At 44.1% G+C, this 18,726-nt stretch overlaps 1 protein-coding gene across 4 annotated transcripts in view; it reads left to right on the forward strand.

Annotated features, from left to right (window-relative positions):
- The window catches only part of MLLT10 (MLLT10 histone lysine methyltransferase DOT1L cofactor), a 284,997-nt gene that overhangs the window by 210,237 nt on the left and 56,034 nt on the right, over nt 1-18,726 (forward strand). For all 4 annotated transcript variants that reach the window (XM_074984859.1, XM_074984857.1, XM_074984860.1 and 1 more), the window contains exon 12: nt 3,786-3,964. In XM_074984859.1, the coding sequence (XP_074840960.1) occupies nt 3,786-3,964 (179 nt within the window). The remainder of the gene's footprint in view (nt 1-3,785; nt 3,965-18,726) is intronic.

Consider the following 18,726-nt stretch of genomic DNA (forward strand, 5'->3'; position numbering starts at 1 on the left):
CTTAGAAACGAAACTGTGAGTGTCTTGAAAATGTGTGAATTTAGCAGCATGTTGTAGGGATGTAAGACATGGATTATCACAAAAGATTTGAAGTGAAGGACATTGGCATTTGAGAATAATTGTTATAGAAAAATCCTGAGAATAGGATGAATGCAGAAGGTCACTGATGAGGAATTATATAGGGAAATACAGCTGAAAGAGAAGCTAATGCAGAAGGTTATACAATGGAAGTTACAACTATTCAGGCATATCTGCATAATGAATGATGGACAAAAAATCAAGACCCTGACATTCAGCATTATGGATGATTCGAACAGGAGAGGCAGACCCCACAGAGAATGGGTAGATGTTGTAGTGGACCTAGTCTACAGAAACTAAGCCACTCTGCATTGGATAGGGAAAGATGGAAGGAAATAATGAGGGAGGCATCGGACACCAGCAGGTGCTGAGCCCATGGTTGTTGTTGATAATCATGGTTTCTAAACTTGGCCTGTACACCACTTGAACAGCCTTTATTTGCTTCTGTGCTTTCTAAACTTCAGCTAACCAAATCTAATTTGAACTCTGTCTTAAACTATACCACTTTTAAAGATCTTTTTACTTTGTGTATGTTACCACTAGTTGTCCTATATTCAAATTCTGCTATGGGTTGAACCTCTCTCATCCAGCAACATCTGTAATCCATCATGATTTTAGTGAGCCAGCTGACCACTTACGGGTGTGACCAAATGTCCCGTGGTTCCATACAGTTTGTTTACAACCACTAGTCCTTGTTCTCAGTATTCTGTGCAGTTATTTAGCTGTAATTTACCCCTAAATATCTTCTAAGAACTCAGTAAACAGCGGAAATATTGGTAATGCTGCTAGACAATATTGGCTTCCTGTGGTCCAGCAAGTTCTCTTGTTCAGCACCAGTCATGTGCCAAGGGTGCTGGACTAGAGAGGTTCAAACCGTACTGTATATCAGTAAAAGGAGTACAAAATTTACTGTCATGCACAAATCTTCTGTATTCCTTACTTTTGCTTGTCTACAGAGTTGTCAGTAGATCCATGCAATGTGTACAGCAACACATTGTGTGTCTTTTGCAGTTGTCTCTATAAAATGTGCTTTAGTGATCTAGTAGAGTAAAATAATTTTTAGTCTTGCCCTGAATTTTGAGCACATTGCTTTTGGACTTATTTCAAAATATGAAACCTTGTTTAGTGACTGTGTAAGTGATGTTAAATAAGGTGTCAAACATTTATGTTGCCTCCTGTTCTGTTTTAAAGAGTAACAGAGAACAAGCAAAGTTTCACATCTGCTTCCTTGCATTTTTTTCTTCAGTATAGAGAATTTATGTACATATGAGAATCAACATAAGAACTCTTATATCAACTTACAAGAGAGCTACCTTTATCAGAAAACTGCTGCTGTTTTCTGGAAATTAAAAGGAACATTTAATAGTCTGTCACATAATCCATGGATATTTAGCTACCCATGAATTCTTGGAAGAGTCTCTTATATCTGTTTTCCATATACCCTAGCATACTCTTCTAAACCACGTAGGAGGCTTTAGTGTGTTAGACTTTTTTCAAGATAAGTCTCTCTCCCCCCAGTTCCAAATCGAGTGAAATTATGAGCACATGGCTTTTGTACAGGGGTTATTTAAAATAGAGTGTAAATCAGATATTTATTTGCAAATTAAGTAAGAGATTCTAATCCTCTTATTCAAAATTCAATAGCTACTTTCTGGCCCCAGTAAAGTCAATGTAGCAAATGGGTCAGACTTGTAGTACATTTTATTATAATGCCTATTTTGAATTAGTTGGTAAATTATACTTTTACCAGTCTTTCTGAAAAAATAATTACGGAGTTTTTCATTCCATGGACATGAAGCTATATGATACAAGCTTTTATGTTGCAAAATTTGTTCTCTGTGTTAAAGTCAAACTAAACTAGGAGTTGCAGCATGTACTGCTAATGTTACAAGGTTCTAAGTAGCTAAAAACATGCTATGGAATGGTTGAAAAATATAATCTGTTTTTTGTTTCCCAGGCTAAGGCCATGCTAACAATGCCACTTCACTGCGCTGTAACTTTCTGACTCAGGTGTGAAAAAAATCCCGGCAGAACACAGCAAATTACAGCGCTGCAAAGGGGCAGCATAAATGGGTCCCCAGTGCTGTGAACCATGTTCTCATGTAGGTGGTTTACATAAAGTGTTCAGAGAGCTATCTCCCAGTGCTGGTGCCATGGCCATACTTTTGCTTAAAGTGTTGTTGCAGTAGGGTTTTAATATTTTAAGTTTAGACATAACTTTAGCCTAAAAAGGAATGTGTTTGAACTAGATGGATATAGCAGAAAATTCTAGACCCAAACACACACTTCCCAATTACCAAAGACTTCTTATGAGAACATTAGCATTACAGAGATGCCATCTCTTGTGATTTCATCGGGAGTCTTGTATTTCTTGGTGTCTTTTCTTGAAGTCTATGTGGCATTTGGGTTTTTGAGCCAATGAAATACCACTTTTCCTATCAAATCTGACCATATCTTATCACCCGGGTATAAAACCATGGTACGCCCACATCTTGAATACTGCATACAGTTGTGGTTACCTCATCTCAAAAAAGATATATTGACATTAGAAAAAGTTTAAAAAAAAAGGGGGGGGGAAGGGCAAATAAAATGATTAGGGATGTGGAAGAGGTCCAGTATGAAGAGAGAGTAAAGAGACTATGACTTTTCAGCTTAGAAAAGAGGAGACTAAGGGGGTGGATATCATAGAGGTATATAAAATTGTGAGTGGTGTAGAGAAAGTGAACAAGGAAAAATTATTGACTTGTTCCCATAATATTAGAACTAGAGGACATCAAATGAAATTAATAAGCAGCAGGAAGTACTCTTTCACACAGTGCACAGTCAACCCCTGGAACTGCTTGCCTGACGAGTCTTTGAAGGCTAGGACTGTAACAGGGTTTAAAAAAGAGCTAGATAAATTCATGGACATTAGGTCTGTTAATGGCTGTTAGCCAGGATGAATAAGGTATGGTGTCCCTAACCTCTGTTTGTCAGAAGCTGGAGATGGAAGACGGGAGAAAGATCGCTTGATTGTTACCTCAACGGACCACTTCCTCTGGGGCACTTCATATTGGTCACTGGTGGCTGGCAAGATACTGGGCTGGATAGACCTTTGGTCTGATCCAGTATGGCTGTTCTTATGTGCTTATGAGCATTCTGGGCACAGACTAGTCTGTCAGTTTTATTTTAAAAATACACAGGAACCATTCTTAAACTTCAAGAATGCTCCTACAACTTTTTTTTAAATGATGTCTGTAATGTAGTAATTTATGGTTTTTATTTCTATTTTAAATTATTCATTTTCAGTTGCACAATACAATGTACAGTTCTTTGCCCATTTCAGCTTTGTAGCTCATTGAAGTAGTAAACTGATTACAGGCCCTGTTGAAAGCAAGCATTTAAGTAGCAAATTGTAGCAGTGCTAATTTTTAGATGTGTTCTATATGGTGTATAGGAAGCTGTAATTGTCTCACCTGTTTCAGCAAAAATTATTACTAAATCAGAGCAGGTTTTCTTAGATGTGAAATATGCTGGAATTCAGAATATTTCTGTCATCATTGTTGAAATCATAATCCAGTAATTTTCTCTTATGCATGTTAAATAAATTTGAGTTCGGGTTTTTTTAACATTTACTAGATTCATTTTTTATAGTAAATATTCATGTCTACTAATTCATTCAAGAGAGACATTTTACATGAAACTTTTGGTTTTTTTTTTTTCCCTAGGTATTTATAGCAGCAATGATGTAGCAGTGTCCTTTCCAAATGTGGTATCTGGCTCAGGATCTAGCACTCCCGTTTCCAGTTCTCATTTACCTCAGCAGGCTTCTGGTCACTTGCAGCAAGTGGGGGCTTTGTCACCTTCAGCTACACCTTCTGTAACTACTGTTGTTGTTACAACTCAGGTAAACATCATAGGCATTTGGAAGAGTAAAAATATTCTGAGCTGTTTATTTTCACTTTTAAACAATTGCAGATTTCCTCTACATTTATGTGGGAAAAGGTTACTGGAAATAACCATTTTAAAAAAGGATTGTTTGGTGGTAGTGGAGGCAGTGATTTATTGTAGAGTGTAGAGGGATAAGGGCCCAGCTAGGAGTCTGTTGTGCATTACATACTGTACACATATGAAGTGACAGTCCTTGCCTCAGAGAGTCTACAGCTAAGTTTGAGAGTAAACAGGTAGATATTTTGAAACAAAGGAAGAAAACGTTAACCATATTATGATAGCTGTAGAGGGTTAGAGTGCTGAGCTGTTGCAATCACAGTGTATCTTACTGTTCATAATATAGTCAGAACTGCATAGCAAAGTAATATTTTGAAAAAGGATTTAGAAGACCAGAGTGAGGAGGCTTTTTGGATGTCCCATGCACAAGGGGTGGTATCAAACCAAGCATAAAGGTGTTGGTTTGGAAAATGTGACAAATGTGCAGCTAACTCTGGCATCACTTTTGGAGAGATGTCAGGAGTCAACATCTCAGTAGCAAATGCGAGATAAAGGCCCCAAAAATGCAGATAAACAATTTATATTGAATGTAGTGGAGAAGGGAAAGCCAGTGGAAGGCTGCATAAAGGGAGTCTGACATTTTTTAATCAGTGACCCAGGAAAATGATTTTTGCAGCAGCATTTTGTGTGGGGCAAGATTGCATTTGCCAAGGCTGGAGAGAAACAGGCCACAGTAATCAAGACACAAGAAAATAAGTGTGTAATTACAGAGAAACCTTCTTCTGCAACTGATGTTTCTCATGCATTTCTTTGTCATTCTGTTTCTATAGTTTTCACTTTTTATGTGTAATCTATTTTGCATGAATCAGAACTGTTGATTTGGACGGAAACTTTCATTTTCTTATTTGTAGGAACTGAATGAAGTTAAGATTTTTTTATATATAGAATATAAAGAAGTGAAGTTAAACTTGATTAATACATGAATGTCTTCATCTTTTGAACACAATTTGAGTAAGCATATTTAACACAGTTCAATATAGAATACAGTGTATGAGACATTTTAGTTGTTATTACAAATGTCAGCTCAGATTAACATTTCAATAATTACAAAGAACAAAATGAACAAGACAAAAATCATCTGAATGAACAACTAATATCCTTCTGATAGGTGAATGGTTAGCAACGCTATAATTAAGTACAAACCAAAACCAAAACATCACTATAACAGCCAAAAGAACAATGGTTAATGTCATTCTTCTGTACAAAAGTAGGAAGGACAGTACAGTCATACCCCGAGATAAGCCCATTCAACTTATGAGAATTCGACTTTACAAGGAGTTTCATGTAATACCTCTACTTCAGCTTACGGGGCATTTCTTCGCATTTACAAGGACTGATTTGGAGGCTGGCAGCTCTGGAACGCGAGCACTGAGGGGATGGAGTCTGCCGCACTGGTCTTGACCAACAGGCCGTGCAGGGGGGCAGTGGCGCCCTGCAAGAGTGCAGCAGTCTGGTGCGGGGAGGTAGATTTGTCCGAGTCCCAGGAGTAGATCATGCTGCTCTGCGAGACGTGGATGCTGGGTGCACAGCCCATCCCGTCCCCGCTGCTGCTGGTCACCGTCTGGGTGGCTAGGGGGCTGCTGCTGTCCGCCCTGCACAGCTGTGCCTCAGGCGCCTCTCGCTGTCTGCAGCACTTCCTCCCATTTAGCGCCTGGCTCGCCCACCGCTGCTGCCTTCACTGCCACCGATGGGGCCTCTCCACCGCGCAGCCCCACATGAGCGAGGCATCAAACCCTCGCCAGCCGGGGGCCCCCTGTGCCTGCCTAGTGTCGCGCCACAGATGGTTTCCTCCCCGCAGATGACGGCGGGTGAGCCGGGCGCAGGGACCCTTGGTTTCTTGGGGCAGGGGAACCCAACCACCCACCCGAGCAGGAGAGGAGCACGGTCATCAATGGGGACAATGCAAGCGCACAAGGTCCCTCCTGAAATCACCCAGGGGGAGGGAGCTTGCAGAGGGAGAAGGAGAGGGAGAGTGAGAGAGTGTTGAACAAACAATAAAACTATCTTTATTAAGTTTGCAACTATCTATTACCAACAACTATCTATCTATACTATACTATTATACTATGCTATAATATGTACATATATACAAATATACATTGATTAAGGAAAAAGGGTAACTGGGAGTGGGTGTTCAGATTCCCAGGCTACCAGTGGGTAGGCGGGGGCGCTACTCCCCACCTTTATCCCTGGAGCCGGGTTGCTAATCCGGCTCCGGCTGGTGCCTGGTATTCTGTCCAACACCAGCCCCGCAACCCGGGTGTCCTTTACGGCTTGCTTCCCGAGTCACAGAGGTAGCATGAGAATGGAACAACAAAGTTAGGGCGCGGTAATCAATATTTTACTTATATATTACACTTCTATCTGAGTATTAATTAACTGTGTTAACTAACTATCTTACTACTAGCAATCCTAACTAACAACTAAGACTAACAATACTATCCAATAATTAAACATATTTAATATGTACATTTAGTATTTACATTTATATTACAAGAAAACCCCAGCCTGGGCCTTTAGGCCCAGCCCTGTGTAAAGTCAGGTAGAAGATTACTTATTTAATAAGTTACTAAATAAGGTAAAGAGTCAAGTCTGGTAGTCGTTATCAAGGTGGGTGGTCACATCCGGTGGTTGTCACGTCCAGGTAGGTGTAGTAATTGGTAGTGAAAAAGCCAATGATAAAAGGTCAATCAAGATGGCGGCGATGATGTTAACGCAAGCAAGATGGTAATGTCGCAGGTGTGGTGGTGACCTCAGGGTTCAGTGGCTGGGCACGCAGTATCCGCCGCCTGGCGGCGACGGGCCAGTTCGCCACCCAGCCACGTCCCCGCTGAGGCCGCTTGGGTGTGCTGGTAGCTGGGGCTGGTGAGCGCCGCAGATGACGTGGCGGCGCTGCGATGTTCCTGCCTCTCTTCGCCTTGCGGCTAGCCTCGGGGTTCAGCAGATGCTGACCGGCAGCCATGCTCCCCTGTGCGGAGTCATAGGGCCCTGGAGTTTCACAGGCAAGGGGACGTGGCTGGGTGGCGAACTGCCCCATTGCCGCCAGGCGGCGGGTACTGCGTGCCCAGCCACTGAACCCTGAGGTCGCCACCACACCTGCGGCATTACCATCTTGCTTGCGTTAACATCATCGCCGCCATCTTGATTGACCTTTTATCATTGGCTTTTTCACTACCAATTACTACACCTACCTGGATGTGACAACCACTGGATGTGACCACTCACCTTAATAACGACGACCAGACTTGACTCTTTACCTTAGTTAGTAACTTATTAAACAAGTAATCTTTTACCTGACTTTACACAGTGCTGGGCCTAAAGACCCAGGCTGGGTTTTTCTTGTAATATAAATGGGTAAATACTAATGTACACATTAAATATGTTTAATTATTGGATAGTATTGTTAGTCTTAGTTGTTAGGATTGCTAGTAGTAAGATAGTTAATTAATACTCAGATAGAAATGTAATATATAAGTAAAATATTGATTACCGCGCCCTAACTTTGTTGTTCCATTCTCATGCTACCTCTGTGACTCGGGAAGCAAGCCATAAAGGGCACCCGGGTTGCGGGGCTGGTGTTGGACGGAATACCAGGCACCAGCCGGGGCCGGATTAGCAACCCGGCTCCAGGGATAAAGGTGGGGAGTAGCGCCCCCGCCTACCCACTGGTAGCCTGGGAATCTGAACACCCACTCCCAGTTACCCTTTTTCCTTAATCAATGTATATTTGTATATATGTACATATTATAGCATAGTATAATAGTATAGTATAATTAATATAGTATAGTATAGATAGATAGTTGCAAACTTAATAAAGATAGTTTTATTGTTTGTTCAACACTCTCTCGCTCTCCCTCTCCCTCTCCTTCTCCCTCTGCAAGCTCCTTCCCCTGGGTGATTTCAGGCGGGACCTCATGCACTTGCATTGTCCCCATTGATGACCGTGCTCCTCTCCTGCTCGGGCGGGTGGTTGGGTTCCCCTGCCCCAAGAAACCGAGGGTCCCCGCGCCTGGCTCACCCGCCGTCATCCGCGGGGAGGAAACCATGCATGGCGTGACACCTAGCTCCCCGCGTGGCCAGCCCCTGGCAGTGCCCCCTCCCCACTTAACCTAAGCTGCGCTCAGGCCGGGCTACCTCCCCATGCCCTTCTCTGCCCTGCCCGCCCCCTTGCACCAGGTTTAATGGGATTTGGTGGTGTTTTAGCATAAATGGGTGTAAATTTTGGGGCTCAGGAATGCATAAAATTTTTTCCCATTGAAATTAATGGTAATTACATTTTCGACTTAAGAGAATTCACCCTAAGAGGGGTTTTTCAGGAACGAATTACCCTTGTAAGGCGGAGGAAGACTGTATTGTTCAAGAAGGATTGTCCTTCCTTAAAGCTTAAAAAACATTTTTATGAAAAAGAAATGCAATCTAATTAGGTATGGGAAATATTTTTAAATGTTGTGTTTTTATAAATGTGTTATTTTTAAAGAAAAATATTGGAAAATAAAAGTACATAACCATGGACAGTGTTTTTAATAGGAGTATTTTTGCATCTTTTGCTCACAAATCTGCATAATATTAGGAATAATGCTGGAGAGTTGGATTCTCATATTAGGTGTAGAATCACGTGGTTTCTCTGAACACGACTTGTGCTGAGACAATCCGAATTGACTTTCATTGTTTTGGCATGAGTCACGTAATAACTATACTATTATGAATGTGTTATAAGTATATATACCTGTAATCTAAATACTATTCAAATACCTCAGTGGTTTTGGTACTCCCATAATTTCATATTTAATATTTTAGAAGGAAAAATATTGCTAGCATCGATTTTTTTTCACTGAATACCTATTCACATTGTGCAGAATTCCAGTGTGCCACAGAACACTGTTTGGGAAACACTATTTTAAAAAGATATCCAGTCTTGATTTAAAGGCTGTAAGTGAAGGCCAGAGTAGAAGAATCCCTTCTCACTTTTTGATGAGAATCTCACTGTAAGGCCAGACTTAAAATGATTCTAGATGCTCTTTTCCAAACTCTCTTCAGTTGACTATACTGTTTGAATTGCCAATTCCAGACTTAGAAACAGTAGTCTGAAGTGGGTCTGTCCCACGAAAGCTCACCTAATAAACCATTTTGCTAGTCTTTAAAGTGCTACTTGACTGCTTTTTGTTTTGATGGTCTGAAAAATGGTGTCACCAGTGCTAGAGACAGAGATCATACCACCTCCTTGATTACAGTCAACATTCCTCTGCATCAGAGAGGTAGCCGTGTTAATCTGTAGCTTTGAGAACAACAAAAAGTCTTGTGGCACTTTATAGACTAACAGATACTTTGGAGCATAAGCTTTCGTGGGCAAAAACCCGCTTCATCCCCTCTGAGCCTCCCCCCACCCCCCAACTCGTGCATCTGACGAAGCGGGTCTTTGCCCACGAAAGCTTATGCTCCAAAATATCTGTTAGTCTATAAGGTGCCACAAGACTTATCGTTATTCCCCTGCATATTCACCTAAGAATCAGGTTCTTGGCCACAGCATTGCACTGCAACCATTCAGTCGGTTATCTGCAGTGATCCTTAAATTATTTTCAAAGTCACAGCTTCCCAGGACAGTCCAATGTGCTAAAAATTAGATTTTCAGTCTTAATGCCTAGTGTTTGACCTTACATTTGACGGTAGTAAAAGGTATGTTGTTTAAATGATGCCAGCCTTTAGGTGACCCAGATCACTTGGTATAAATGGCTTTTCCTTATAATTTACTTCATTAGTGATTACCATCAATGATTTTATATTTATTTTATATTTTTTCAATGTTGTTGATAATGGTTTTGAATAACAGTAGGCCAAGAATAGATTCTTGCCAGATAACACTAGAAATGCCTCCAGTCAGTGATGATTACTCATTAACAGTTAGTTTTCAAGGACTTTCCTTCAGCTTTTTAAAAATCTATTCAGTTTGAGCTACATTGATTTTGTGCAGTGATACTTTAAAAATCAGACTGTTGCAGAGTGCTAATTATAGTGGATGACAGCAAGCTGAGTATATTAACACAATTACCTTTACCATTTTAGCTTATGATATCATCAAAACATTAAATCAGTTTTGTTTTTTGAAAAGGCAAAGTTGACTGAGTCCAATTTCTGGTTGCTGTATCTTGGGGTTTTTATTCCTCCAGCACTCCTGTGCCCTCACAGCATGCTCAGTCACCCTGTGGGGATAGTACATGTGAGTTTGGTTTCACTTGGGAGCTCTGAGGGGGCGGCACATGCTCAATCTAGTCAGCACTAGGAATTTAACATAGCCAAAATATGTTTCTCTAGCCTCTTTCTCAGAAATGATTATCCATTTTTGGCTAAAAATCTCTAAAGCAAAAGTCAGTCAGAGGTAGATTCCTGCCATAGAAAATTTCAGTACAAATAATTCCTGTTGGAAAATTTAAAAGGTACTGAAAACAGTGTCATAAAATGGAAAATATATGATAACCTTAATAATAGGCATTGCTACTAGCCCTGCTTATAACATTTGGCCCTCTAAGAGGTCAATTTCCCAGGGCTGAAAAAAATTATGAGCAAAAGTGATTGGGAGGAAATACTTTGTGCGAATGATGATTGAGTTATTTAAACATATTGGACTAGACTACCCAAATGCCACAGTTTTGTAAGCAGAAAAGAAGACTATGTCAGTTAAATATTGTCCTGATTGAGAAGAGAAAGGAGTGTGTGAATGCAGAGCAGTAGTTTTGTAAGTTGCAGGCGGGGGGGGTCTACTGAATACCCATGCTTGAAGGCTCGTTTGCCAATTAAAAAAAATCAAAAACAACATCACACACACAAAGAATGTAAAATTCTATGCAAAAAATTGAATTAGAAGAATATTGTTTAAAAAATGAAATGCTAACAAGTTAGGAATTGCCAAAATTGATTATTTTGACTACTTTGGAATATTTAATTACGTAATCATGCTATGACTCCCTTCCCATCTGCCCAACTCATGCTTCATTCAGTACACAACTTGGATAATGAATTGGATACTTTCTGCTGTTGTCACTAGGCAATGAGAGTCACCAGCCACCATGCCCTGGTGGCTTTCCATGGTGTAGCAGTCTTTCTTTTGCATCTGTTTCTGGTTGCCTTTCTGTCCCTTCACTGTCCTGTTTCATCTTATAATGGAGCCCTTTGGCTAGATCAGTTTTACCCTTTCCAAAAAAACCAAGAACCTTGCTGCTGGTCTGGTAGTTTCCCAACAGAGGTCTGGTCAAGTTGAAGGTTTCTTATTTTGTTAATCTTTAAAGTGCTACATGACTGCTGGTTTGTTTTGTTAGAATATAGACATGACTACCTCTCTGTTACCATTCAGCCCTTGGCTCTGTAGACTTCATGCTTCCACATTACGCAGGCTGGTAGGGGAACTTAGTATTCTTCTGTGCTCTGGGTTTCAGCAGATTTTTCAAGGCACGAGTTTGTTCAGACTTTCTGCTGTTTCCCTGGACTGCTTCATACAGTGACCTCCAGATAGGCATTTTTCACATCACTTCCCCAGCAGGATCCAAAATAAAGAAGATCCCAGGTAGATGAAGAATGAAGGAAAGAAAAAGGTTATGTATCATGCCTTCCTGTGGAGAGGAGGTTTTGACATTTAGGTTCTAGCTCTAGATCCATGGTGTCCAACCAAGTCTGAAATAGGAGCTACTATAATGTTTACTGCTATAGCAAACCAGCCACGTTATTCTGAAAATATATTCTTCTATGAGTGTCCCCGTGGGTGCTCCACAATAGGTGTCGGGCTCGCCCGGCGCCACAGATCAGAACTCTTCCAGCAGTTTCTCCTGGATCATGCATGCGTCGGCGCGCCCCGCTCCCTTGCGCGCCCCCGGCCACATGCGTGATCCGGTCCCTGCCAGTTCCTTCTCAGCCGCCATTGGCTGCGGATGGAATCCGCTCAGGCTATGGCCAGAGTCAGATTAGATAGTGTTTCTACATGTAAATTGTTGTTTTTTTCTGGTAAAAAAAAAAAAAAATAAAGAGAGAGAGAGAGACAAAGCAAGAGAAAATCAAAAAAAAAAATATATATATAATAAAAAGAGAGAGAGGAGCGGAGAAGACGAGTGGACGTGAAGGCCAGTAGGCCTCCCCTTGCAGGCTGGTGTCCGCGACTCGGGTAAACAGGCACAAATTAAGCATCAAGTACCCTATTAACAGTAAAAAAGACTCACTGTGATGTCCTCTTCAGGCTTTAAAAAGTGTGAGTCTTGCCGCGAAGCTATGCCAGCCTCCGATGGGCATAGTGAATGCATCCGGTGCCTGGGGGAATCACACGTTGCCCAGAAGTGTTCCCACTGTGCTAAGCTCACAGCCAGGGCCGGGAAAGACAGGGAAATGCAGCTTAAAATGCTCCTGTTTGATAAGGCTCTCCAGCCGGACTTGCCGGAGAGGCCTCAACCAGAAGGGCCCTCTGGGCTCCACAAGAGAAAGGCAGCTTCTCTCACCCCCTTGGTGCAGAAACGGAGGAAGCTCTCCCCAGCCTGATCCCTGCTGGCGGGTTCAGCGAGCGGGACGGGCGGAGCACACAGCCCCCAGCCACATACTCAGGCAAGCGGCAGCACAGCAGCACACACGGCAGAGGCTGAGCCTCCGATTACAAAACAGCCGGCACGCGCGGCACCTAGAGCAGCGGCCAAGCAAGCACCGGAACCGGCAGCACTGACTCCTGCGGCACCAACGGTGCAGGGCCCACAGGCAAGGAGCCTGCAGGCACCGGAGGACGTTATCCGCGCGGCACCGCAGCTGAGCGGGCTGAGCGTGGCGCCGACAGCGGGGCCAAGATCCCCGGCGCGGAAGGGGGTGGCGCCAGCCCCGCAGGGGAGGGGAAAGGTAAAAGGGAAAACCCGGCACCGCAGCCCTTCTTCGGATAGGGCTGCACTGTTGCTATCAACAAGCCCTCCCCTTATGCTGTGCGTGCCACCCAGAAGGTCGGGGTCTGCACTGGCCTATCCAGACCCCCCTTCTCCATTCCTCCAGCCAATGTCACCATGGCTTGGGCCACCTTCGCCCTTTCTGGGACTGGATCCCTTGGAGTACTATTGCAGCCCTTGACTTACAAGATGCTTACTTTCATATAACAATCCATCCGGCACACAGACGCTTCCTCCGCTTTATGGTCGGCAAGAACACTTCCAGTACAGAGTTCTTCCGTTCAGCCTCTCCTCGGCCCCCAGAGTCTTTACCAAAACCCTGGCAGTGGTGTCAGCCTACCTGCACAGAGAGGGGGTATTTATATTCCCATACCTGGACGACTGCCTACTGAAAGGGGCCTCGAAGGCAGAGGTCCTACGCATGATACGCATCACAGTGGACACGTTTTCCTCGCTGGGCCTAGTCATCAATTTCGTGAAGTCAAAGATCAACCCCACACAAGACATAGAGTTCATAGGGGCATGTATAAACTCTATTACAGCAAGGGTGTACCTTCCCGTCTCCCGCTTTCGTGCCATCAGTTCTCTGGTGCAAGTCATTACATAGAGCCCCATGGTGCCGGTCTTAACGTGCTTGCAGCTGCTGGGCCACATGGCGGCAGCGACATTTGTGGTGCAGAACGCCAGATAGCACATGCGCATCCTGCAACATTGGCTGGCGAGCGTCTACAAACCGACATCCCACACTGTCCGCAAGGTGGTGTCACCCACGACAGAGGTGCGCAAATCCCTGCAGTGGTGGGTAAACCCCAAAAACCTTCTAGCAGGGGTACCCTTTCACCAACCACAAATCTCTATATTTCTTACTACTGATGCCTCCCACATAGGATGGGGGGCACATATCGGTGACAAGGTGATGCAAGGGCTATGGTCTCCTGCGGAACAGTCACTGCACATAAACATACTGGAGCTCAGAGCAGTGTTCAACGCCTGCAAACATTTTTGAGACCACATATACGGCAAAGTAGTCAGGATCAATACAGACAATACCTCCACTATGTTTTATATAAATCGACAAGGAGGAGCCCGATCCCGTGCCCTATGTGCGGAAGCAGTCCGACTGTGGAACTAGCGCATTGCCAACAACATAACGTTGAAAGCCTCGTACTTGCGGGCGCTCACAATGTGAAAGCAGATCAGCTGAGCAGGCGCTTCGCACTCACGCACGAATGGCAGATCCGCTCCGATCTGCTGCGACCAATCTTTCAAACGTGGGGGTTTCCCCAGATCGACCTGTTTGCCACCCAGCACAACAAGAAGTGTCCCCAGTACTGCTCCAGGGCAGGATTGGGGCGGGGCTCCCTAGGGGATGCATTCATGATTTCATGGAAGGGCCCCCTACTTTACGCGTTTCCTCCCACAGCGCTTATCCACAAGGTCTTGCAGAAATCCAGAAGGGAGAGAGCCCGCATGATTCTAGTAGTCCCAACGTGGGACCGGCAGCAATGGTTTCCCTTGCTTCTGCGCATGTCGGATCGCCCACCACTCCCTCTTCCGGTGGCGCCAGACCTACTCACACAGGCCCAGGGGTCTATAGTGCATCCGCACCCTCAGGGTCTGCGCCTACAAGCATGGCTAATCCATGGCTCAGCTCCTTAGAAAGCACATGTACGGAGGGAGTACAACAAGTCCTGGAAAGTAGCTGAAGGACCTCCACCAGGAAGACTTACAAGCAGAAATGGACTCGATTTACAGCCTGGTGTTCCGCCAAGCAGTTAGCTCCACTTGATGTTCCTATACCTGTAATACTAGAATACCTATTGGACCTCAAGAGGGGCGGGCTTTCACTATCCTCGATAAAAGTCCACCTCGCAGCTATATCTGCTTTCCGGCATACAGAGGAGGGGCCCATGGTATTTGCCATCCTATCGTTACCAGGTTCCTGAAGGGGTTGGTAAACCTGTACCCCCCTCAGAAACCGCTTCAACCATTGTGGAACTTGGACTTGGTGCTCAGCACGCTAACGGGTCCACCCTTTGAACCATTAGCCACAGTTCCCCTGCCGCTCCTTACGATAAAAACAACCTTCCTGCTTGCAATTACGTCAGCTCGCAGGGTGAGTGAACTCTCAGCAGTTATGGCAACGCTTCCCTGCACAGTATTCTCAAAGGAGGCGGTAACCTTATGGTTGCACCCAGCTTTTGTTCCGAAAGTTTCCTCAGAGTTCCACCTTAATGAACCAATAGTTTTACCCTCGTTTTACCCGAAGCCTCACAGCTCCAGCAAAGGAGGCACGCCTACATCTCCTGGACGTGAGGAGGGCATTGGCCTTCTACATAGACAGAACTAAGTCCTTCCGGAAAACGGACAGGCTTCTAGTATCTCTTGCTCCCAGGTCAAAAGGAGAAGGTCCCTCTTCACAGAGAATCTCAAAGCACATTGTGTCCTGCATAAAAATGTGCTACGAACTTCGAAAGACTCCTTTGCTGGCCCTGCCCAGGGCTCACTCCACCAGGGCGGTGGCGGTGTCAACAGCCTTTTTCAAGGGCATTGCATTAAGACATCTGTAGAGTGGCGACTTGGTCATCCTACGACACCTTCGCCAAGCATTATGCACTACATCGGGTATACCAAGAGGACACCCATCTGTCAACAGCAGTCCTTTCGGGGGCAAGCTGCACATAAACCGATCACCCACCTCCTTACTTGGGTTACTGCTAGGTAGTCACCTATTGTGGAGCACCCATGGGGACACTCGTAGAAGAAAGAGAAGTTACTCACCATAGTAACGGTGGTTCTTCGAGATGTGTCCCCGTGGGTGCTCCACTACCCGCTCATCCTCCCCGCTTCGGATCTCTGTTTAGTGTTTTTCAGGAGCATCCGAGGCGGTTGGTCAAGGAACTGGTGGGGACCGGATCGCGCACGTGGCCGGGGGCGCGCAAGGGAGCGGCACGCGCCGGCGCATGCGCGATCCAGGAGAAACTGCTGGAAGAGTTCCAATCTGCGGCGCCAGGCGAGCCCGACACCTATTGTAGAGCACCCACGGGGACACATCTTGAAGAACCACCGTTACTATGGTGAGTAACTTCTCTTTTATTGTTCAAGAAAACTAGCCACACTCTACCGATCTCATAGCCACATGTGGCTACTGCATTGGACACCTCAGCTCTAGCTGGCCTTCCTTCCCAGCCCACGTGGTTTCATAGTAGTCTCTAACACCAGTCATATCTGCCTTTGAAGAGCTAGCTCAAGCAGTCTACTCACTCTTTCAGTCAGTCCCATTAAACTGGCTTTTCTTCTTTTACCGCCTCTCTCCTGGATTGACGTTTACTGCAGGTGTTGAATGAAGGCAAAGCTGAATACATCTGCAAGCCTCTTTAAAGCTTTCAGGCCCAATGCAGAAATATCAATGTACAATGTACAACTTATCATATGTACTGTTACTCTCTTTGGATTGGCCTCTGCTCCTTTTTATAATTCAGTTCCATTAAAGGAGTTTTTATTGGCATGACAGGCTGTGCAACTGTTGCTAAAATATAAGATGACAGATCCCCTGGGTATCTTGTGTCCATTCTTCCTCCTGCAGGTGTGGCTAAAGCTGCCACACTATTGTGGAAGAGTGACCCGCTCTGGATTGATCTTCTGGGGGTTTGTTTCATGCATGCATGAGATGTCACTTTCTGGGGTAAAAGTTGACTCCGGAACTCCTCACGGGTGGCGAGGATTAAGGAAGGGTGATGGGAGAAACGCTCCTGTCAACATTCTTCGGTATAAACAGTCATTGTAGTCAACCACTGATAAGTCAATTTTAGCTATGCGATTGGCATAGCTAAAATTGTGCATCAGCAGCCAATTTTTATGTCTAGTATAGACAGCCTGAGAGTGAAGGGATTGTAAAAGCAGGGGAAGAGCTTGTATGTTTCAGAAACTGTGGGGTTGGCAGAGTAAAGTTACGTGGTGTATTGGAGCATTGCTGAAAGATTGCAGAATTAAGGTTTCATGAGCAATCTTTGCACATTCTGGTTTTCCAAAGTTTGGATTTTGGACAGCACAGCCATGGTTAAAAACCTAAACTGCCTTAAGGCAGCTTTTTGCTATTGCATTTAACGTTAGTTTTTGATCCTGCAGTTCACTGGTTCTCAACCGGTTTACCAGAGTGGGCCTCATATGGTGCTCTCTTTGTAATATTGACCTAATGTACACGGTACATATACACCTTGTATCACCCTGAGGATATCACATGGTCCACAACTGTGTGCTGATTGTGCTGCAAGCTGCCTGTGCACCGTGAGTTGAGACCCATTACACTAGTTCTTTGTAATGAAAGGGAGTACACTATTTGCTATGTTAGCTGAGGTGAAATCAGAAGTTGACCATTCTTTTTTGTATGTTGTTTAAATGCAGAAGTCAGCCCAGTTCTGAAGTTTTTGTGCATGTGGGTATATTTGTAGAGCTGCTGTTGTAGATTTTCTATTGGAGTGTTATCCCAGTCAGTGTATGTTTATACTGTCAAATAATTCTCTTGGAAATTTTACTGGCGGAATTGTATATATCTGTGTCTTTGTGATACAGGAGATCTATAGACCTCTTTCTTTTAATGCTTTTGTAATCAGTCTGAAGTGCCTTGATGTAGGAATGTGCAACTTTAGTATGTGTTCAATAAAGCATATTTCTAATAAAATTTTACTCTATTTTGGTAGTTTGGGGATTATTTTCTATATTAATCTGTAGGATTCATGTATTTTGAAGTAGATTTCTAGAAGCAGTAGATTTCTTTTGGGGCCATTTTTTGTAGGTGATATGACCAGTTCTTCAGAATACAGCAGACATTTTATTGCACATATAAAATACACATATAGTTGTTTTTCATCAGGCATTTCCCAGTAAACAAAGCTGTAAGGCAGCTACAGGAAATGTACAGAGTGTGAAGCATGGGTGGTCAGCTCTAATGCTTAGAGAGAGGAGCACAGAGTCCAAGAACTTGTGCCCAGCATCCATGTCTCGCAGAGCACCAAGAACTTGTAAGAGTTAAATGCCAAGACAGTGGTTAGAACCAGAGTCCAAGTCATGTTGCAAGTGAAAGATCAGAACCAGAGACAAATGGAGGAATCAAGCTAGGGTTTGAAGTTGGAGTTAGTATCAGGGGTAGGGCATAGTAACAGGTACCTGGAGCAGTGCATAAAAGCAAAAAACCGGAATAGACTGGGATGTTGAGACAAAGAAGACAAATGCAAAAACAGGTGGGAAGGCAGGACTCAGGAGTCAGGCAAGAAGGCACATCTGGAATAGAATACAGAGTAGAGCCAGCTGAAGATTCCTTTTGTCATTAGCAGAGCAGCACAGTACGGAGGTGCCTTTGCCTTCTTCTGGTTTAAATAAAACTTCCCAGTAAATTAGCAGTTCTGGATATCTGCCTCAATCAGGAGGTTTGTAGCTGTGGCCCTTTGAAAGCTAGAGCTCTTTTCTCGGGTCATTCAGGTGATCTGCTGGGTGCTGGCCATAGTTGAGGATCTGCAGGTCTGAGTTTAAGGCCCATGACGAACCCTCACAAAATGTGACTTGCAGCGGAAAGTAAAGTTCTTCAGGAATGTTATAGGAGTCTGTCTTGGGTTAGGATGATTGCATCAGTGAATCTTCTTCCTTACCATAAAACTTCTGCATCAGCACTGCCCCTTCCTTCTCAGCTGCTCTGTTTGCTTTTTACCAATTCCCTTCTCTTCTTCCACCTCCTTACTGCGCGGCTCTGAATAGAGCAACTGGT

The sequence above is a fragment of the Carettochelys insculpta genome, chromosome 2 (genome assembly GCF_033958435.1).
Source record: "Carettochelys insculpta isolate YL-2023 chromosome 2, ASM3395843v1, whole genome shotgun sequence".
NCBI lineage: Eukaryota > Metazoa > Chordata > Testudines > Carettochelyidae > Carettochelys > Carettochelys insculpta.